Genomic DNA, 22443 nt, shown 5'->3' with positions numbered 1-22443 from the left:
CACAACCGACCCATTCACAATCAGAACCATCACACAACTGACCCATTCACAATCAGAACCATCACACAACCGACCCATTCACAATCAAAACCATCACACAACTGACCCATTCAAAATCACAACCACCACACAACCGACCCATCCACAATCAGAACCACCAGACAACCGACCCATTCACAATCAGAACCACCACACAACCGACCCATTCACAATCACAACCATCACACAACCGACCCATTCACAATCAGAACCACCAGACAACCGACCCATTCACAATCAGAACCACCACACAACCGACCCATTCGCAATCACAACCATAACATAACCGACCCATTCGCAATCAGAACCATCACACAACCGACCCATTCGCAAATACAACCATCACACAACCGACCCATTCACAATCACAACCATCACACAACCGACCCATTCGCAAATACAACCATCACACAACCGACCCATTCACAATCACAACCATCACACAACCGACCCATTCACAATCAGAACCATCACACAACTGACCCATTCACAATCAGAACCATCACACACCCGACCCATTCACAATCAGAAACCATCACACAACCAACCCATTCACAATCAAAACCATCACACAACCGACCCATTCAAAATCACAACCACCACACAACCGACCCATTCACAATCACAACCATCACATAACCGACCCATTCACAATCAAAACCATCACACAACCGACCCATTCACAATCACAACCACCACACAACCGACCCATTCACAATCAGAACCATCACACAACTGACCCATTCACAGTCACAACCACCACACAACCGACCCATTCACAATCAGAACCATCACACAACTGACCCATTCACAATCAGAACCATCACACAACCGACCCATTCACAATCAAAACCATCACACAACTGACCCATTCAAAATCACAACCACCACACAACCGACCCATCCACAATCAGAACCACCAGACAACCGACCCATCCACAATCAGAACCACTAGACAATCGACCCATTCACAATCAGAACCACCAGACAACCGACACATTCACAATCAGAACCATCACACAACCGACCCATCCACAATCAGAACCACTAAGCAACCGACCCATTCACAATCAGAACCACCAGACAACCGACCCATCCACAATCAGAACCACCAGACAACCGACCCATTCACAATCAGAACCACCAGACAACCGACCCATCCTCAATCAGGACCACCAGACAACCGACCCATTCACAATCAGAACCATCAGACAACCAAATATCAAAACCATCATACATCTGATCCATCCAGACCTCCCTGGTTAAATATGAAACCATGAAAATTGTCACTTCAGGAATCCTCAGGAGCTGGCTGGAATTGGACCACCGGTTCCAGTCTTTGAAATCTCTGATGGCGCCTCATGAAATCAGAGAGCATGATGGGGGCTGGAAACCAGAGGTGGACTGAACCAGAGGGAGTTCTGATGCAGAACCAGGCCATCAAAACCGTCATCACTGAGTTCTGTTGGAAAGTAGTTAGACCCAGTAAACAGTAGCTGGTTCTCAGTAAGCAGTGAGGTTCTGGTCGAGTTCTGGACGGATTTAAATGGACAACAGAAATCAAAGATAGGCAGGAATTTTTTTCAGATATAAATGTATGTAAAAAATCTCTGAATTCTGGAAATCCGTTCGGTTCTGGATCTCTGTAAACTGGAGTTTATGATCTTCCCTGTCTGGATTACAACCTCACAATACCAAAGTGATTATATTAACAGATTCTGAAACCGATTTGATCCAAACCCGGAGATCTTTCCTCCCGGTTCTGTTGTGAATTAAATGTTTGAACCCGGCCGTCTGAGATGTTCCTCTCAGTTGGCATGGGACCGGTGGCAGAACCATCACACAGATTTCTGCTGGATGGAAAAACTGTCTCCAGGAAACAGGGAATCTAAACTTGGATGTGGAGGCGGAGAAAAAAGGATCTTGAAATGCTTACTGCGAACATTTAGGGAATAAAGAACCTTTCCGATTGGTTCCGATGCTGGAACAACAAATATCGCTTTTGTGTGAATTTTGCTTTTGAAGGAAAACATCTTGGGGTTGATGGGAACAGTGAGAAGGTTTAGGAATTTTCTGCAGGTGTCTGAAAACTGGAGCAGCTTTTTGGAGAAAACTTTGACAGAAGAAAACCTTTAAGGAACAATAAAAGTTTCTCATTGGAAAACAGGAATGTTCATGCTGGAATCTCCAAGAACTTTCTTGGGGAAAGTCCTGATAGGAAACGTTAAGCCATTTAGGAAATAAGGGAAACTTTTGGGAATATGAAACTTCCCATAAGTCAGTTTTAGATCTTCTGAGGATCTTGGAATATTTGGATTTGCTCAGATTTTTATAAAAATCAGTTTCTAGGATCAGATCTTCCCAATCAAACCAAAGCCTTTTCCAGATTGTCATCTCTTCCATGTCTCTTCCTGGGAAGGTCAGAGAACTGAACAATGACTTGGCAGAACTCTACGGACCCAGAGGAGAAGGCTGAGTCTCTTTGGATCTGGGACACAGGCGGCTCAGCAGGATCTCGGAATACACCTGGTTTATTTCTCCCCTAACGTGATAGGTTGATCCCACTTCCTGCTCCACGTCCAGCACAGCTGATTGGCTGTCGGGTTCAGGTCCAGCTCGGATGGTTCTGGTCATTTTTCTGGTGGATTCCAAGTTGTCTCTGGGTTTGGAGGACTGGATCTTCTCAACCTGAGGGAAGAAAAGGTTTGAGGAAGTGAATCAGGTGGAGATAATGAACTGGGATCTGGAAAAGTTCTGGTTCTTCTTCAAAGAACAGAAAATCTCTCCTTTTATTTAAGCCAGAGCTTCAAGCTGGGAGCTTTAAATGTTCTTTTAAAAAGCAGGAAGTCAGAAAAAGGTTGGAAGTTGTAGATTTGTTGGGAACGTTCTGGTTTGAGAACTTGGACCTTTAGCCAGTGAACAGATTTCCTCTTTTAGAAACTGTTCTTTGGGTTTAACAGAGGAATCTCTGGGAACGCATCAAGTTGTGGACCCTGAAGGTTCCTTTTAAAAAGGGAATTCATACAAACTTCTGAATAATTTTCTTGGACTAAAAAAAAATTTTTTGAACTAAATATAAAAAGTTTCTTTCTTATGAGAACTTGACTTTCTAGCTTGTTCTAGATCTAGAACAATGATCTGGGAGACTTAATCTTCCCTCAGGGTTCTAAAGCTTTTTGGAGAGGAACCCCTTCATAACCACCCAGAAGAAGAACCTTGTGGAACAGTAGGAGAACTTGGTTTACCTCGTGGAAGTGGCAGGCGCAGCGTCCCTGAAGGAACTCTTTGTATCGCCCCATGGTGATGCTGAAGGTGTCGATCACCTCGTATCCTAGATGTTTTGCTGTGGAGATGATGTCTCGGTTCTCATTGAACAGGTTTTGTATCTCCGCCTGGAACCATGGAAGCCCATCAGGGAATTTTAAGGAGATGTTTGCTTACTGGAGGAAACACAGACCTACCAGACTCAGGGACCTGATGCCGTCCACAGGAAGGTGGAAGCCCATCCCCAACGACTTCACCACCACCAGGATCTCACTGAGAGACTCCCTGGTGATCAGAGGGACAAAGAGAACAGAGAAAAAGAGTAAAAGATCTAAAAAAAACTCCAAGAGGAGTTCCTCAGGGATGACTTAGGAGCTCTTCTGTTTGATTCTAGTTGGATGGAAACACCTGCTTCTTGTGCTTCTAGGGTTTGTTCCTACCTGTCAAGCACCTCCTGGACCATCTTCAGGTGGTTGGTGTTGAGCCACTGGACTCCTCCCAGCACAAGCACTGTCTGGTTGGAGTTTTCTAATGGTCGGGACCTTTACAGGGTGTTAATAGTTCATTGTTTCAGTTTGATTCTCTAACAAAGTCTAACGGAGGAGATGAAGCTCACCTGTTCAGGAGCTGCACCAACGCCTCCCTGAAAGTTGGCCTCAGGTTCTTCTCCAGCCAGAACTGAGGATAATAGGAGTAGCTGACCTGAGTCCGCCCTTGGTTGAGGTTCTGATAGAGGAGCGTATCGTGAGCTTTTCCCCAGTCATCTAGGCTGGAGTTGACCCGCTCCATCAGGAAGTACATCATGCCTCGATTGGTGGAGTCCCCGACGAACAGCAGCTGAGGAAGAGACGATTCCTGTGAGCCAATCAGCTTAAAGTCGTGAAGGCGACATGAGGTTTGGTCACATGACTTCACCTTCCTGTCCATCATGCAGTCCTGCAGCAGGGGGCGCTCCACCAGCGGGTGATAACAGCCGTCCGGTTGCCAGGTAACCTCTCTCCAATCACATGTTCTGTTGTCGGAGCAGCTGAGACACGGAACAACCCACCGACCTGAAGGACGGATAAGAACCAGATATCAGACCCACCTGGACTGTTCCTGAGTCAGAGCCGCTACACTTTACATGATGATGATGGGTGACCCTTTTCCTGACTCAGACATGTCATCTGATGGTTGATATGGAGAACCCCCCTCCCTTTTTGCTGTAGTTCTACAACACAGAGTTTTAGAGAACACCACGCTCTTAATGGTCCAACAGTTTGTTGACAGAGAACTACCATTCTAGTTTCTCTAAAAGTAGTTTCATCTGGTCTGTTCCTGTTTGGCTGTGACTCCATCCTGGAAAGAAATATTAGATGTGCTGCTGCCATCAACACCTTTGTTAATAGATGTTGGAGATCGGTCTGTTTTTCAGTGTAGTCCTGTTTCTCTGAATGTGACTAACTATATGTATCTCTGCTTCTGTCTCCTTGAACCCCAGTCGGCCTCAGCAGATGGCCGCTGACACTGAGCCTGGTTCTGCTGGAGGTTTCTTCCTGTTAAAAGGGAGTTTTTCCTCTCCACTGTCGCTACAAGCATGCTTAGTATGAGGGATTGGTGAAGAGCTAATGAGTCGATGCAATCAACTGGTTTTCCTTAGATAGAAAACTTTGAATCAATCTGACTGGATGATCTGGTGAACTGTAAAGTGTCTTGAGATGACATGTGTGGTGAATTGGCGCTATAGAAATAAACTTAAAATTTAAAGCTGTCTTCTGGCAGGCATGGACTGGCCATCGGGAGGATGGGGGTCAGCTCCCGGTGGCCCGGCCTGGATGATTCAGGATCTGGAGGACCTGGAGTGAGGAAGCTGCTATCCTGGGCTAATTTTAAGGCATCTCTGCTGTCTTGAATTTAAGGGACAACTTTGACCACCTGAGTGGACTCTGTCTTAGACAAAGGGGACAAATAGATGAGACATCCCACCTGGGACATGTCCTGAGCTGCAGGGCTGGACCGGACTCTGAGAAGAGACATGAGGTCGGAGACCGCAGGAGAGTCTTGGCTGGACCTGCAGACCACAGTCCTGAAACAGAGACAGAAGGAGGACAGCGTCAGAGAGACTCTGCTCCGCTGCATACATCTCCCAGAATGCATTGGGTTTGTTTTTGTAGCTCTGAGGGTGTCAGGCAGACTGTTGGATCCTCTTCATCTTAAAAAAATCAAAGTTGGTGTTTCTTTCATCCCAGCATCCTTCCATCATCTTCCTCAGCCCAAAGGTCAGTGGTCAGATAAACCCACCCAGCTCAGATCAGGGGCCCCGTGGGAGCCTCGGCGTCTGGCCCCTGACTTCACAGCCACCGCCACCCTCACAGATACTCTCTCTCCTTCTTCTTCCTCCGCTGCTGCAGGGTTCTTCGTGGCGGCGCCACATTCCGCACGGCGGTGTCGCAGCTCGCAACACAGTGCAACAAGAAAACTTAACAGGGATTTTCTTGTTCGTACCTGAGCTCAGAGTAAACGCTCAAACCGTGCCCGAGGCTGCTCCAAGATCCGCCGCAGCACCAAACAGGCCGCCCAGGCTTTCATCCCACAACAAGGGATTGTTTCAGGCCCAGAACCCACGTCGGCCCAGAATCGCGAGCAAACATTTCCCAATTTTCACTCATGGGGGTCGATAAGCTGCAGAGGTATCTGAGCAGGTGAGATGTTCAAACTGAGCAGAAGATAAGAGGCCTGGTTTTTAATCTGCATCCTTCCTGTTTGAAACGCCAACAAAAGCTTTGATCTAAAAGGTGGAAAACAAAACAACACCTGTTGATTAAAGTTAAATAAAACCTTTTAGTTCCTGTAGTTCTTAGAAACCAGCCTGCAGTAAATAAACAGGAAGTTCCTTCTCAGTTAAAAGATTCTGGACTGTTTATCATTTCAAATCATTTTTAAGCTGCCTTCTGATGGCATTTTAAGGAAAGGATTTTTATCAAAAACCTAATTAATGTGCACAAATAAGTAATAGCTGTATTAACCATACATGTAAACAGTGTTTATGGGGCCCCCAGGAACTTGGGTCCCTAGGCAACTACCTAGTATTGCATAAAAGGAAAACCCACCCCTGCATCAGCCAGACAGGTCCAGCAGGAACCTAAACTTTTACCGTGGAAACATTTTTCTGTCTTCATTCTGTCTGATCCAAACCTCAGCTTCAGATGCCAGAACCTTTTTCCATGTATGGCTCTTTGGTTTGTGACACACTGGGAGACTGAGAACATGATTTATAAACCTGGTGAGGGAACAAGAACATTGGGGAACATTTAAGCCTTCAGAATCTGTTCTTCAGGAAAATTCAAACTCTGATATGGATTTTATTCCTTTCAATCTGGAACCAGCTGCTTTTCCTTTGGGACCAAATTTATTCCTTATTTGTGGACTTGAATATCTTTTTCCTCTTTTAAAATATAAATCTGTTGTGAAGCCATCCGATAGTGAATCAGGATCTGGTCCAGGAACCAGGATTCATGTTCTCTAGATGTAACCGCCTGAAGGTGGAACCATTGAGAGGATGTTTCTTTGGGGGTTTTGATTTTACGAGAATTTGAATACATTAAAGGGGTTATAGAATGCAAAACCGAGTTTCCATTGGCATAAATGAATAACGATAGTTCAGTGGGTGAAATGGACGTAAAGAGAAGTTCAAACCCCATCAACACCTCCTTTCTCTGCAAATCTTACCATAAAACCGGCGAATGCAATCCAAGAACTGAACTGACGCAAACTCGGGGATGTTGCCTTATTTGGTTCTGGCCTGTTCTTTTGTCATGCCCCGAAGTTGACATGCAGACCAGCCCACTGGTTCACTGGCCCAGGAGAGGGGGGCGGGTATGAAGTGTTGACTGCTGGGCCGCTGACTGGACCGGACCTCGGCAGAGAGACATGAGCCGCCCTTCCTTAGCCGGAGGAATGGGGCTGTGGGCCGGTGAGGCAGGCGGGGGGGGGAAGCACGGGGCCGCCAATGTCCAGGCTACTGTCATCGGGTCGGGTTCGGTCACTCCGCCCACCCCCGCTGGTTCCCTGCCCCCGTCCGCTGGATTTCCTGGACCAGCCCTGGAGCTGATGGTTCGGTCCTGCTGTACTGTAGTCGACCAAAATCCCGGACGATTTTGAAATTCCCCCCAGACATTTTTTTAGGTATGAAAAGTAGGACATGTCCGGGAAAAAGAGGACGTCTGGTCGAGTGAGTGCTTGTTGCTATGATGCGTCTTTGCTCAGCAGCTTGGCTCGTTGTAAACCAACCAATCAGAGCACAGCTCATCATCGTCGTTTCATTCTGAGGCTTTTAATCAGGCTGTATTATGGCTCATAGAACAGCAGATATGCCATTTTCAGCCCAACCAATGTTACACACCCTATTCAGAGACCTTAAAGACCAAATACCCTATAGAATCATTCTATCACACCTTTAAGCTAGTGAAGATTCTGTCACTACCCAATCCGTCCCGGAAGCACGTCCGTCGTGCACCATCAGCTTATTTGCACATCCAGATATACATCCGGGTCGCCCTTGATTTTATTTTGTTAAAAAGACCTAAGGGACATTTTCCCTCTCCAAAAATAGTACGCGTACTAAAATATTACCTGTTAAAGGTTAATCATTTATTTCCTGAGAAAATAAAGGCCTTAGAATCATCTGCACCGCTACTTCCAGTGGCAAACTTTTTCTCATCTCATCTTTTTGAGTTTTATGTTTTCATGGTATATAGTGCATAATCTGAAGAAAGAAACAACTAAAATGTAGATAAACATTGTTTAATCATATTTTGCTGGACTGCTCTGAGCATGTCGCCTGATGACGTCAGAGAAGCAGTTTAACAAAGAAAATGTAAAAAGCATCAAAATTGTCTCACAAAATTCATAAAACAATTTTTAAAGATATGTATTAGCATTCTTTATTCAGTTAAGGATAGAAATAAGTAATTTAACCATAATTACATTATTTTTGGACACCCAGATGTTTATCTGTTGGCGCAGGACGGCTGGGTTAGGGACAGATTCTCAGTTATCCAGGACATTGTCATTCAAAAAAAGTAAAAAAAATAAAATAAAATAAAAAGCCACTTTTGTTTGTTTTTACTTTTTTGAATTGAATACATTAAATGTTTAAAAAAGAGGAAACATTTTGTAATAATTTGGTTTGAATCTGACTTTTTTTTTTTTAATCCGGTGCGGCCTGGAACCCATCGTCTTTCAGCTGGTTTCAAAGTTCTGTCATATTTGTTAGAACCAACTTTAGAGAACCGTTTCTGGGAAAACTGATCCTGAAATATGGATCAGAAAAATCAAAACTAAAAATGCTCTGACCCCCATGGGGACATTGAGGTTCTAGGGACCAAAACAGAGCAGAACTCCAGGATCAGAACCTTTTTTTCAGAGGAAAGGGAAGTCATTTTATAGAATCAAACTTTCTGTTCAGAGAACCTTCCTGTTAGAACCTGAAATCATTCTGTATAGATTGGCTTTGTGATCATGGGAATGGGTTGTCAGCGAACCAGACGGTTTCCCAGAGGAACCTAGAAAAGAAGCAGGAACAGGACAATCTTTGGAGCTGGAAGGTCTGGTTTATCCCCAGCTCTGGTTCTGGTTTTACTAAATTCTTTGAGTTTCTGGGGAAAATTCTGGAAGTTTTCCTTTAGGTGAAACCGACAGAGTCAAACTGTCGGCCCAAATCCGTCCCGGCCCCACAGAAACACTCATGATCCTTTGACGTGATCAAAGAGCCGAACCCAGATCCGCTCGGGCCCGCGGATAATCCGGATCAGCCCTCATCAGATCATTGCTGTGTTTTTGTGGGAATAAGTAGAGGGGGCTCAGAGGGGGAGGAATTTACAGCTCGGCGGAGACCAGAACCCCGAGGCTCCGATCCGATCCGCTGTCGTCACGTCCAAAAGCTGAGATGGATGTTCTTCATGCTTTCTACACATCGGCCAGAGTTCTGGAGCACAACAAGGCCAGGGGGAGCGCCAACATTTGTTCTGCTTCGCCTCCGTTGCAACACATCTGGCCTGAAAAGTTCTGAAAAATTCCTGCTCATGTTTAAAGACAAGGCCTCAGATGGTTCTGTTTAACACAAGTGGTTCTGGCAAACGCTGCCAAACCCAACGTGATCTGAAGGAAGAGAAGGTGAAAAGGTTCTGCACGCGATCGGGCTGAAATAAATGTCTGCTATAGAACTCACCTGGTTCTGAACCTGAACCACTGACCCTGATCTCCTACTGTACCCCTCCAAAACAGAACCAGGTCCGTGTGTCCGGCTCGTCACATCGTGAGGGGATTTTTATGTCCAAGACGTCCGGGCCAAAGTCCAAGAATCTGCTGATCCCCTGAACACATCTCAGCTGGAGGACATTAACTGCTCGTTTAAACTAGATTTGTTTCTCTTGTTCAGGCTCGGATGTTCTGACCGTTTGGCTCCAGTACCACATGGGCCGGGCTCGTGCTGGAGCACTCACTGTCTACAGCTGAAACAGAGAAGTTCTGGAAGATGATATTTCCTGAAGAACACATCCGGATGGAAGGTTTCTGACATTTGGTGGATCAGAACCAAACCCCTCCTCCCTGCCTTGGTTAAGGTATGAATGTTCCCAGGGGGATCTGGATCTGACCTTGGTCCTGAACCTGAGAGTCCGTGCAGCGAGGAAAGTTCTGATCTGCACAGGACAAATTAAATCACCTCAGATGTTGGAAGACGGAGCAGCGGAACCTTCAGATCAGAGTCCAGACCTGAAGGAGCTGAAGGCTTCCTGGTTCTGATCCATATTGCATGTTTGAGGAACATTAAATAAACTGAGATTTTGAGGCTTGATTAGGATGAGAAGAACGAAAGGTCCAGTTTTTCAGAACCTCCTGGTGTAGAGCTGCTGAGAAAAGGATTTTTCATCAGAACCGGGTCAGATAAGGTTCCGTTCAACAACACAAGATCAGAACCGAGTTTAAAGCTCAAAACAACAAGTTTGGAAAATGTTCTGGTTCTGTTTTGTTTTTTTCTGTTTTAATTTAATTTAATAAGAAATAAATAATCTGAACAAACCAGAACCCCAGAACCTGAACAGCAGACTGAGGGTTTAAAGCTCGGTTTGGACCCACTCTGATAATTCTGGTTCGGTTTCATGTGAGGTGGGTCCATGAAATGAAGATCTGGACAAAATTGGTTCCTAAATAAAAAAAGGATCAGCTTCATCTGCTTCAATAGATTTAAACTAAAGGCCCAAACCTGAACAAGTTTGGACTCTGGTGCTGGGATGGGTGTCAAATGGGCCGGGCCAGAACCTGTACAGCTAAATCCACAAACAGGAGCAGAAGTTCTGCTGCAGCTCAGCTGGAGTCAGGCTGAAGGTAAAACATCTAAATCAGCAGGATGGAGGACGTCTCAGATTGAGGTTCTACAGAACCGCATCTGGTGATTGACGGTTCTGATGATGACGAGAAAATCAGGAGATCCTGTCCTGTTGGTTCCACAGGTGATTATGATGTGGCCATGAAGGAGACCAGCTCTACTCTGAAGCTTTATCGGCTCCTCTGGGTCTGCAGCCCCCTCCTGGAGGAACTCTGAACAGCTTGAACATCCGCAGCTGGAGGAGGAAGAGGAGGAGAAAGAAGGGCCAAGAGGAGGAAGAGGAAAATGAGGAACCAGGAGGAGAAGGAGGAAGAGGGGGCAAGAGGAAGAGGAGGAGCCAGGTGGAAAAGGCGGGGGAAAAACAGGAGGAAGAGGGGGTGGAAGAAGGAGGAAAAAGAGGATGAAGAATAACCAGAAGGAAGAGGAGGGACCTGGAGTGAAAATGAGGACATAAAACAAAAGGAAGAGGGGAAGGATCCAGGAGGAAGGGATAGGGACCATGAAAAAGAGGAGGAACCATGAAGAAAAAGAGGTGGAGGAGCCAAGAGGCAGAGGAGAAGGAACCTTGAGGAAGATAAGAAACAACCGGGAGGCTGGACTTAAACCAAGAACCTCCCGGTTGAAGGACAAACTCCCACATCCGAGCATTAAAGAATCATTAAACCCTCCTCTGAGAACCAAACTGGGCTTAGTTTTCCTTCAGTTCTCCGATCAGTTTGGTTTTTGCTCAGAGCAACAGAACCCGAGCAGAACACATGTTCCTCCAGAGGAACATTCTCTGATTGGGTTCCTGCAAACGCGCTCACTCTAAATGCAAACTCACGTTCTGTTCTGACCCGCCAAAACCAGAATATGAAACGGCTGTGACCAGAATATGAAAAGAGGAACCATCTCAGATCTGATCCAGAAAATGATTCCAGCGCTGACACCACAGAGCACGAAAAGATGTCTGTTTTCTGACCACATGTTGCTGCTAGATGAGCCCATCAGAACCACTGACAGCTGCTCAGGGATGATTCAGAATTCACACAGAACTGTTCTGTTGTTTGCAGCGGGTCCAAACACACTTCCAGGTCCGGATCAGCGGTGATCCAAAGCAACCAGCTGGTTCTGGATGGTTTCTGCTCTTTAACCTGCTCTGACCCACCTGCAGGAAGCTGCACAACACATGATCCCCGAACATGGGCAGACTGGGCCGGCTGTCGCGGTACACATGCACCGTGTAGATCGTCATGACGACGGGGTGAGGCTCTGACGCATCGGTTACCAGGATGCTGATCCGGCTGGCACCAAGACCGACCGGGAAGTTTGCCATCCTAAGGGGCAACATAAGGAACCACATGAACTGAGAGGTTAGAGGTCAGAAATGAGGGGGGGTGGGTACAACACTCACCTGGGACCTCGATGGTTGTCCAAGTGAATCACACAGCCGGCACTGACCAGTTCTGGTCGGATCCGCACTGTCACTGTGTCGAATGGTACCTCGGCTCGGTATTCTTTCAGGGTGGGGCTGAAGAGCGGAGTCAGAATGAGTGGGGGGTCGGTGTAGATCTGTCTGAGGTGGGGGTCAGAGCAGGAACCTGGGGGTGACAGGAATCGGCCAATCAGAGCACAGATCCTAGGGCTTAAAAACCAGGTCTGGTAAAGATTAGGACTGATGTCAAACCCGGTTCTGGTTCAGTTCTGACCTGCATTCTGACCCGGTGCGGGTCCAGTTCTGACCTGCTTTCTGAACCAGCACGGGTCCATTTCTGACCATCTTTCTGACCCGATTCTGGTTCTGTTCTGACCTGCTTCTGACCCGGTGCGGGTCCAGTTCTGACCTACTTTCTGACCCGGTACGGGTCCAGTTCTGACCTATTTACTGACCCGGTACGGGTCCAGTTCTGACCTATTTACTGACCCCGTGCGGGTCAATTTCTGACCTAATTTCTGACCCGGTACAGGTCCAGTTCTGACCTGCTTTCTGACGCAGTGCGGGTCCCTTTCTGACCTACTTTCTGACCCGGTACGGGTCCAGTTCTGACCTATTTACTGACCCGGTACGGGTCCAGTTCTGACCTATTTACTGACCCCGTGCGGGTCAATTTCTGACCTAATTTCTGACCCGGTACAGGTCCAGTTCTGACCTGCTTTCTGACCCAGTTCTGGTCCAGTTCTGACCAGGTGCGGGTCCATTTCTGACCTACTTCTGACCCGATACAGGTCCAGTTCTGACCTGCTTTCTGACCCAATTCTGGTCCAGTTCTGACCTGCTTTCTGACCCAGAGCTGGTCAAGTTCTGACCTGCTTTCTGACCCAGTTCTGACCTGGTGCGGGTCCATTTCTGACCTACTTCTGACCCGATACAGGTCCAGTTCTGACCTGCTTTCTGACCCAGTTCTGGTCCAGTTATGACCTGCATTCTGACCCAGTACTGGTCCATTTCTGACCTTTCTGACCCGCCTCTGGTCCAGTTCTGACCTGCTTTCTGACGCAGTGCGGGTCCCTTTCTGACCTACTTTCTGACTTGGTGCGGGTCCAGTTCTGACCTGGTTCCTGTCCAGGAACCATTGCTTTCTGTTTGAGGTCTCCTGTTCTTTGCTGTCTGGAACTCAGCAGCCAGAAGGTGCCGCTGGTCTTCAGAACCAACATGTTTACCAGAAACTGTCTCACCTTCGTGCTCCGGCGTTGCTGACAGCTGATTGGTCGGTTTGTTCATCTCCCTGTGGAGAAAAGCTAAAATTGTCATGTGACTCCTTAGGAATCCTATGATTGGCTGACACTTTCAGTTCCTCACCTGCTCTTCTGCAGCTGGTGGTGACGGCTGATCCTGAGGAGGTCAGAGAGAAGCCGCGAAGCTGAGGAGGAGGAGGAGTTGGGGTGAAGCTGCATAAAGAGAAGCAAACTGGCCTCAGATTACCTTCAATCATTTATTTACTGGAAGCTGAGAAGGTCCAAACATCTGGTAGCTGCTTGATTCATGGTCCAAGAACCACTAGAGAACATACCAGATGAAAGGCTGAGGGCATCTTCAGCTGCTGGTGGAACCGGAGCAGAAGGAGAAGCTCATCCTGGGATAAACAGGCTCCGTTTGTCCCTCTGCAGCCACCGTACTAAGGACACGGACAGTTTAAACGTTTCCTGCCTGATTTATTCTTATCATTTCCATTCCATTGAACTTCTAGCTCTCAGCCTCCAGGATATAAACCCCTCAAAACTTCAGGTTCAAACTCACCTGCTGCCTCAGGGCTTCTAAAGACAGGTGAGTCTCTGGGGAAAGGTGAGTCTCTGGGGACAGGTGAGTCTCTGGGGACAGGCGAGTCTCTGGGGACAGGTGAGTTTCTGGGGACAGGCGAGTCTCTGGGGACAGGTGAGTCTCTGGGGACAGGCGAGTGGGCAGAGGCAGCAGGAACTGCAGGCTGTCTTCCAGGACCAGGTCTGTGGTGATCTGTCTGCTGAACATGTCTTCACTAAGAGATGTCACCTTTGTGTCCACCTGAGGACAAACAGAGGAACAGTGACCTCTGCTGGACAGTTACATGTACAGTACCTGAGGAGGACCAAACAGCTGCAGTTGATGATTTTAGGGAATTTTAATCAAACTGGCTGTCATGGTCTGCCCTGATATTTGGCCTTAATTGTTCATTTTACTCACCTGCCTAACTCTGCCCGGTCTCTAATTATCACTCATCTCATCCACCTGTGTCTGTTCCTTTATATTCGGCTCAGACCAGCTATCGAGGCCAGATCATTGTTTATTCCCTGTTTGATTTCTGTCCTGTCTGTCAGTTTGTTGGTTTTAGTTATTTCCAAGGTTTATGTCCCCGTTTCAGTTGGAGATTATTCTTCAGCCCTTGTCTCCAGGCAAGTTTATTCCCTAGCCAGTGGTGAGAGCATTTCAGCGTTTCCTAATGATTCTGATTTCCTGATTCCATTCCCTCTCACCCTCTCTGTCCCCGTCTGATCTGTTCGTCTGAACCATTCTTGGACTCCTGCTGGATTCTGCCTTTCTGCATCTGTGCGTGTCTGTCTGGGCACGCTTCTGGACCCGTCTGACTCTGAACCTGCCTTCATGCTCTGAGGATTCCTGGGAGCCTGGATCCTACTGATTGTCTCACCTTGAATACTGCTATCAGCAGGTCCATCGACAAAAAGACCATTTCCCTTATCCTAGATTCTCTTCACAGGCCTTCTGTTGAATCCAGAATAGAATTTAAAATCCTCCTTCTAACATATAAAGCACTAAATACATTTCCTTGTAGATTAAGCTTATGGTAAGAGGGACTCAGGCTATCCTGAGCTATCTCTATTGTTATGCTGCTATAGGCTTAGACTTATGGAGGACATAGGGAACCTTTTTTCATCATTCTGCTTCATTCTATCTCTCCCTCTGCTCTCTCTGCTCTGCTCTCTGCTTTTTCTCATAGTAGCTTCATCTGGTCTGTTCCTCTTTGGCTGTGACTCCATCCTGGAGAGAAATATCAGCTGTGCTGCTGCCATCATCACCTTCGTTAATAGATGTTGGAGATTGGCCTGTATTTCAGTGTAGTCCTGTTTCTCTGACTGTGACTAACTTGATGTGCTCTCTTCATCCTCTGACTCTGGGAGCTGGCTCGGAGCTCATCTGCCTGGCTCTGTGTTTCCTGGACGGCTCCGCTTGTGGAGCTGGTTGACAGTTACCTTTTGTATCTATGTTTCTTTTCCTATGTCTACTTCTGTCTCCCTCAGCCCCAGTCAACCTCGGCAGATGGCCCCACATTCTGAGCCTGGTTCTGGTTCTGCTGGAGTTCCTTCCTGTTAAAAGGGAGTTTTCCTCTCCACTGTCCAACAAGCATGCTTGGTGTGAGGGATTTCTATTGAGTCAGTGCCATCTGCTGGTTTTCCTCAGACATAAAACTTTGAACCAATCTGACTGGATGATCTGGTTGAATTGTTTCTGTAAAATACCTTGAGATGACATGTGTGGTGAAATGTAGCTGTAGAAATAAACTAAATTGACTAACTGGATGCTCTCTTTTATCGTTTGACATAAAAACTGGATCAGAGCTCGTTTGTTTAACTGTTCCTTTCCCAGACAGAGCCAACTGTGGAGCTAATTCACTCTAAGTTTTTCTAACATAGAAAGTATTTATAGATTAGTGCCTCTATGTCGCTTTTCTGCCTGCTAGAACCCCGGTCTTCCTCAGCAGATGGCCGCTCACTCTGAGCCTGGTTCTGGTTCTGCTGGAGGTTTTTTCTTCTTCCAGCTCATCCAGGAGGAGTAAATCAGCTGGTTATCCTTGTTCTTTTAATCGCACCAGACGATCTGATTGGATTTTTTCTGTAAAGTGCCTTGAGGTTAAACATTGTACTATATAAAAAACTAAAATATGAGTTAAAATAAACTGGATCAGACAGTCGGATCACTGAAGCCAAACAGGACCAGACTGCTTTCACTGTCTGACCAGTAGGGGGCAGTAGCTACATGTTGGGCCCTAAACTGAACCCAGAGCTGCAGAACTCCTACCTGGACCACAACAGGTGTGATGGAACCACTGAACATCAGCATAAAGGTGAGCAACTGGAAACACAACAAGCATCTAGAACAAGGAACACAGGCAAGAACATGATGAGTTTCAGAGAGAGAGAGGAAGAGGGAGAAAACCAGAGTACAGCTCACCTGCCACCTGGTTGCTGCTCCTGATTGGTCGATGCCGCCTGCAGCACCGAGCCGACCACCCTTTGGATCTGAACCCAGGCCAGCTGTGAGGTGGAAGCTCCCAGCTGCTGCAGCAGGAAAGTTCTGATCTGATAGACGGAGAACAAATGCTCAGGAACTCATGTTGTCACCGACTCCTCCAGGAACAGGTCCATCTGCAGGTGTTTAACCTTCATCTGTTGTCCAGGAGCACTCTGATTGGCCCACACTACGCTGATGTCATGCATAAAGGCAGTCAGAGGGGTCACAGAGGTCACCAAGACAAAGACATTTACCATGGCAACCAGAGCAGGAGACTGGGTTCGGTCAGGAGAGCGACTGTCAGAGAAACAGAAAAAAAACAGCCTCATATTGACATCTAGTTGGACCTCAGTCTCCAACCAGATCAGAGAGACAGGAACAAAGGCTACTCTCTGGTGCGAACTGGTCACACCTGTCCTGAGGAAAGTCAGGCTTCTGATTGGATGATCCACAGGAGTGAGGCTTCATGCCAAGGACAGGTTCTGCAGAAAGAGGTGAGAAGGTCAAACATTGACCCTAAGGACACCTGTTCTGGTGGCTCCCTGAAGTGAGCATACCTGCCAGCTGTTGGTAAAAGTGACAAAGACCTCCACCTACGTCTGAAAATGCCTCCATCAGCTCAGGAAGCAGGTTTACCTGGATGCACATGTTAGCAACATGTTAGCTTATTCTATTGCTCCAAGGACTTCGATTCATTTCTAAGGCCGTGATTTTAAAATCCCTATCCCAATAGCACGGCTCGTTAGCAGTGCGTCCTCACAATGTGCTATGTTTGGAAAAACTGTTGGAGCACACACACAACGACAAACCCAGGTGAACACTGATGTCATCAAACTTTCCATGTGAGTCTCACCATCTGATGCTGCTGCAGGTGTGAGAAGCTGATTCTCCTCAAACAGCTCCGCTCTGAAGTACTGAGGCACAGCAGGAGGCTCCACCCACCCGCACCTGGAATCAGGAAGAAAGGGGAGGAGACAACACCCGGCAAAGAATGCTGTCTGGAACTCAAAGAATGGATGCCGAACTTCTCACTACTGTTCTGGGTGCTAATTAGATTTTTGAGGAGTTTCAGCAGCAGTACGGTCATCACGAATATCAAATTAAATTTATAGTCCCCACACTGCATTTGCACAGGGACAAATAATACCTTTCAATAAACAAAACATCAATCGCAACATATCTGACTCAATAACCATTAAAAAAATATTTTCATTAATTTCAGACGGAACTATTCTCACACTTGCATAATATTCAACTGCACTTCCACTATTCACAACTGTTCAGCACCATTTCCCGTTTTCCTCTGAGCATAGAGCAGCCTAACCTGACTCCGCCAGATGGATTTGCTCCGCATATCCATCTGGAAACCTTCCGTTGAAGTAATTTTGGGAAGGGGCGAAAATACTGGTTAGCTGATTGGCCTATGATGGTGATAGACGAGCCAAATAAACCAATCAGATCAACGAAGCACATGACGTACTAACAGAGCGACAACGAAAACACAACCAAAAGCCAGGCTACTCTTGCCGAATCCAGTCGGGAGAAGAGCAAAAACATCTTTTCCTCTGAGAAAAGCCTCCAGAGCAGTGCTTTGCTCTTCTTTCAGTGAAGAAATACTCTGTAATTCCGATCAAACTTGCTCGATAGGCACGCTAACGCTAGTTTCATCGGCTGAAGCTGCCATGTTCTTTAGTGTGAACTGTCGCGCTTCTCGTTGCGTCACACCTCAACCCGCCTCAAAGCCAACGCTGATTGGACGTTTGTTTGGTGAACGGCTCCAAATTTTCTTTAACAGAGTCTCCAGACTGATTTGCGAGTGAAACCTTGAAGATCAGGATGGTCTCACGAGGCTAAGAGCAGCCGGCTTGCTTGGATGAGCAATGCATCCTGGGATACCCAAGGCTACGGAGGATACAGCAAAACGGGTAAAAAGAAGGATGTATTTGTCGTCCGCATAAGGAGGAGTCTTCAGAAGAGACCTCAGCACCGTACTATGATGTAATCGGCCGAAGAATCTGACCTTCAGTGGACGGAGTCGCTGAATCCGAATTGTAACAGCAAATCCCATAATGCTTTGGGAGGAGAGCTCTCAGAGCAAAGCATTCTGGGATATATCTGCCTCTTCCGAGGCCTTTCTTTTCTTCTCAAACTCTTCTAAGACACTTTTTCTCCTACGACCCTCAGCCATTTTCAAAGAACCTAAGTGAGAAAGGTGAGCTGCAATGACTGTCCTACGGTTTCAATGACTGAAAAGGTAGCTCCCTACAGATATACTAACAATAGCTAACGGAACGAGCGCATAGGACGGCCTTACGTAAACATATCATCAGAGTGAATGACATTTAGGAGGAGCACTTAGTTAGAGGATCCACCCGGATATAAAAGATAGTCCTCTATACCTTTAAAGCAAAGTAACAGTGAGTCCATGGTCGCCATTATTAGCGCTGTCTACATAGTGCTCACAATTATGGAGGAACGAGGAAGCAGGATGATTCTTAGAACCAATGCAGTTAACATAGGGACCTCCTGACCCCCCCAGCCACCACTAGGAGGGATGCCCCACAATCAAGAGGGTGACAGACCCTACAAGCCCAGCCCACCTTATGGAGTTAAGAACATTATTTCTTCAGGTGTTTTCTGGGTGACATATGCTAATGCTCATACCTTCATATGTTTGTTAGCCCGTACAGTTCATTTATGTAGCTTTTGTTGTTTTTGTATAGCCTGTTTTCCCATTTGACATGTATTGTGGGAGTCTGTATAGCTCCTGTATAGCACCAGTTAGGAACGTCAAGAGATAGAAGTATCCTGCGTCTTTCCAAAAAATTTAAAAAGCAATCCACTGGGCTTTGTTTCCAAGTTTCCCATCCAGGAGGCTTTTTCAATTCAAAATGTCAGAATTAGCGTTGAGTTCAAAGCTTTATAGCCCAAAAAACTTACCACAGCTTAGAAAATATGCAAATTGAACCAGAGGAATAGGTTTGCCCCTTAGGAATGGGGAGTCGTTTGGGTTCTTTGTTAGCCTGCAATACCAGATACTGGTCTGTGCCTCTGAAAGGGGGGAGTCGTTAGGGACAATTGTTGGCCTGGCTGCCCAGGTGAGATGTTTTGGTCCAATGTGGGCATTGCAGGCTGACAAAGAACCCAAACGAATCAACATCCATTCAAAAAACAATTTTGCTTTTTAACTTTCTTGGAATGACTACAGTATGACCTAGATGTCTGAGAATCTTCACCAGCACGCATCCTGCTTCCTCTCCCTACCTCCTACCTAACTGCCAGCACTATTCAGACAGCACTGATCATAAACACTTCCGCTTTCCTCATCAATTAGCCTGATGGAGCGATAGGCAAAGCCTCCACAGAGTTTAAACTAGTGTTGCGCCGATGCCATTTTTTGGCCCCGATACCGATACCTGGCTGTGCAGTATCGGCCGATACAGATACCATAATAATGTAAAATAATTGCCATCATGGCTTTGTCAAGCTAATGCCTACCTTTTTGAAGCAGGAAAAAATCTAATACAAAGTGAATCCAGTAGAACTTTGTATTGCCTACCTGGAATGGGTGACAATAGTTGAATAAACTTATGGCTCTCAAAATGGTATCGGTGCCCTATTTGTTGGTATTTGCCGATACCGATACCACCATTTTAGGGCAGTATCGGGGCCCCGTCCGATACTGGTATTGGTATCGGTGCAACGCTATTTAAACACATTATTTTTTTCCCTTGTCCTCTGGGTGACGCATGCTAATGTTTGCACCTTCAAATGTTTTGGGTTTTATGATGGAGAGCTTCAGCCACTCAGAACATTTGGACTTTTTGCTTTGGTCCTTAACCAGGAGGCTTCATCCATGAGCTTTTGTATAACAGAATGCCATGCGGAGTTCTTTTAGCACCCTGGATAGAGTTCTACTGTGGACCCTGTATAAGGTCAAGGAACAGAAGCTAAGAGCTACAATCTGTTGTATTTGGATCGAGCTCTTCTCCTCAGTAAAAATGTTTTAATCCTGGAACTAGTCAGTTTGTGGCTTAACTGATTTGTGTTACTTTCACTTTCTTTTGTCCTTTCCGAGATGGTTTAGTTGGTGTCAATGATTGGCTTGTTAGATTTTATTTCCTTCCTGACTCTGAACCTGTCATCAGACCACCGGCACTGGTCAGTTTAGGAGGTTCTGAGCACTTTTACGTCAGAGGAGTTGGAAAGCAGGGACAAACACTGCAGTTTTTGTTTTAACCATGAAAAAAACAGTAAAAATGTTCAACAGAGACATGAGAAGATGAGGAGGTTGGTTTTCAGAAGGGACTGACTCAAAGGGATTTTTAGCCTACCGTATTTTTGGGGGTGCTGAAGCAACCCTAAATTGAATTTTTTTAATTGAGGAGTAAAAAATGTTGAGAAAATGTTTGTAGCCTCACAGGCTTCAAATGAAGGTCATGAGGGATAAGAATGAGTCACACAGCCTCCTTCATGGCGTGAAGGGGAGGACTGCTGTTTTCGGAAGATCCATCCGGCCAGTGAAAAATATATTAACCTAACAGGGAACGGCCTTGATGAACTCAACTAGTTTCCCTCTAAATAATCAAGTGTGAGAAAGTTCTTTATGCAGGGGGTGGGTTGGTTCCCCAAGAGGGAGTGTGTAAGGTAAAGAAGGATGTGCTGAGGTTGCCTCAGTCAGAGCCCTATCTCTCCATCTGAGGACGTTAAATAAATTTGAACCTTTTTTCTTGCAAGAAATGTCTCAGCTCCCTAACTACACAGCTTTTTACTATAAAAAAACAAACAAAACACACAAAACAAATTAACATTTTAAAAACTATACAGTATTTGGTTATTTAACCCCTTCAATTTTATTCCGGTTCATCATAAATAGTAATAAGCAAATAAATAAAAACTACTAAAAAAGCCTGATGGGGCTCCCTATTAATTAATTAATTTTTATCTTCATCTACCACATTATACATGTCAGATTAAATAATACTACATATACTTAAGCGATGGTATCAAGGTGCTACTTTATTGTATCTGTTATACTATATCTGTTGGTTGTTCTTTTTACATCTGTCTTATAGGTGATGAAGAAAATGTTTTATCGTTATCTCCCTTTTATCTCCTCTTACTTTCATCTTTTCTCCTTTATTTGTATTTCCTTTCCTGTTTTAATTACATTACAGTGTCCATATAATCTGAATTATTCCCTGCATGAAAGCAATTTATATGCATAAATCAAGGGCAACACTATGGCAATAGCCGTACTGCTCCACTCGTGAAAATAAAATCTGCTGGACTCTTTTTTTGGCATCAAGACAATTACTTTTAATGCGAAATTGCCAGACAATGTGGCACTGTAAAAACTATAAAGTATTTGGGTATTTAACCCCTTCAATTATGTTCTGGTTCATCAGAAATAATAATAATGATAAAGAAACCAAAAATAAAAACAAGTAAACAAGCCTGAAGGAGCTCCTTAACTAAAATATCGACCAATGCTTTGAGGAAAACTCTGCATTCAGGGGTCAGATTTCTGCACCTATTGATGGTGTGTTGGTGAAATGATCACCAGCGAGGTGCTCTAATGTGTCTGAGTGGTTTGTTTGATTCTCTTTAAAACCACAACTTAATATCAATATTTAAATTTAAGGCATCATTAGTAAATCGTTATCATTTTTTTTCAGTTTCTAGTTATTTGAATTTATAATCCATTTTATGATTGCCAGTCTAAAGAGGGAGATGTGTACAAGGAGGAGCAGAGGAGCAAGGTGTTTGTAAAATAAAAGCTCAGGGAAAACCAGGTAAACTGGCAAAGAAAAACATTTTGTTCAGTAGATGATATATAATGGAAGTAATTTTGGCACAAAAGAGAACTCATTTAATCAAAACTGATTCAATGGTTTCCATGAAATGAGCTGATTTCAAGTCGTAGGGAAGCGGCTGTTCCATCCGTTGCATTTCCGAATTCTCCCGAGTGGTGTCCGAATTTACTAGTGAATAAAGTGAATGTGATTGGTCGTTTAAGGTTTGCAAGCAAGTTTGGTTGTGGCCGGTTTGTCGGAACCATCTTGCTAACCAG

At 45.6% G+C, this 22443-nt stretch overlaps 1 protein-coding gene across 3 annotated transcripts in view; it reads right to left on the bottom strand.

The window, feature by feature from the left end:
• Positions 1–458: 458 nt before the first annotated feature.
• The window catches only part of cped1 (cadherin-like and PC-esterase domain containing 1), a 35693-nt gene continuing 13708 nt past the window's right edge, over positions 459–22443 (bottom strand). Inside the window, exons 3-22 of one of the 3 annotated variants that reach the window (XM_038301513.1) lie at positions 17224–17318; positions 16928–17006; positions 16783–16852; positions 16520–16667; positions 16311–16438; positions 16158–16230; positions 14001–14147; positions 13887–13928; positions 13660–13764; positions 13449–13537; positions 13325–13374; positions 12063–12249; positions 11817–11985; positions 5269–5368; positions 4219–4355; positions 3920–4140; positions 3744–3845; positions 3501–3588; positions 3285–3431; positions 459–2727 (exon numbers count right to left, since the gene is read on the bottom strand). In XM_038301513.1, the coding sequence (XP_038157441.1) occupies positions 2491–2727; positions 3285–3431; positions 3501–3588; positions 3744–3845; positions 3920–4140; positions 4219–4355; positions 5269–5368; positions 11817–11985; positions 12063–12249; positions 13325–13374; positions 13449–13537; positions 13660–13764; positions 13887–13928; positions 14001–14147; positions 16158–16230; positions 16311–16438; positions 16520–16667; positions 16783–16852; positions 16928–17006; positions 17224–17318 (2414 nt within the window). In that variant the 3' untranslated portion in view covers positions 459–2490. Of the gene's footprint in view, positions 2728–3284; positions 3432–3500; positions 3589–3743; positions 3846–3919; positions 4141–4218; positions 4356–5268; positions 5369–11816; positions 11986–12062; positions 12250–13324; positions 13375–13448; positions 13538–13659; positions 13765–13886; positions 14148–16157; positions 16231–16310; positions 16439–16519; positions 16668–16782; positions 16853–16927; positions 17007–17223; positions 17319–22443 lie in introns of all 3 variants that reach the window. The other 2 variants (XM_038301512.1, XM_038301511.1) reach the window with 2 other exon arrangements.

This window comes from Cyprinodon tularosa, unplaced genomic scaffold, assembly GCF_016077235.1.
Source record: "Cyprinodon tularosa strain WSP-4 unplaced genomic scaffold, ASM1607723v1 ctg469, whole genome shotgun sequence".
NCBI classification, from domain to species: domain Eukaryota; kingdom Metazoa; phylum Chordata; class Actinopteri; order Cyprinodontiformes; family Cyprinodontidae; genus Cyprinodon; species Cyprinodon tularosa.
This window is presented reverse-complemented; position numbering and strand designations above follow the sequence as displayed.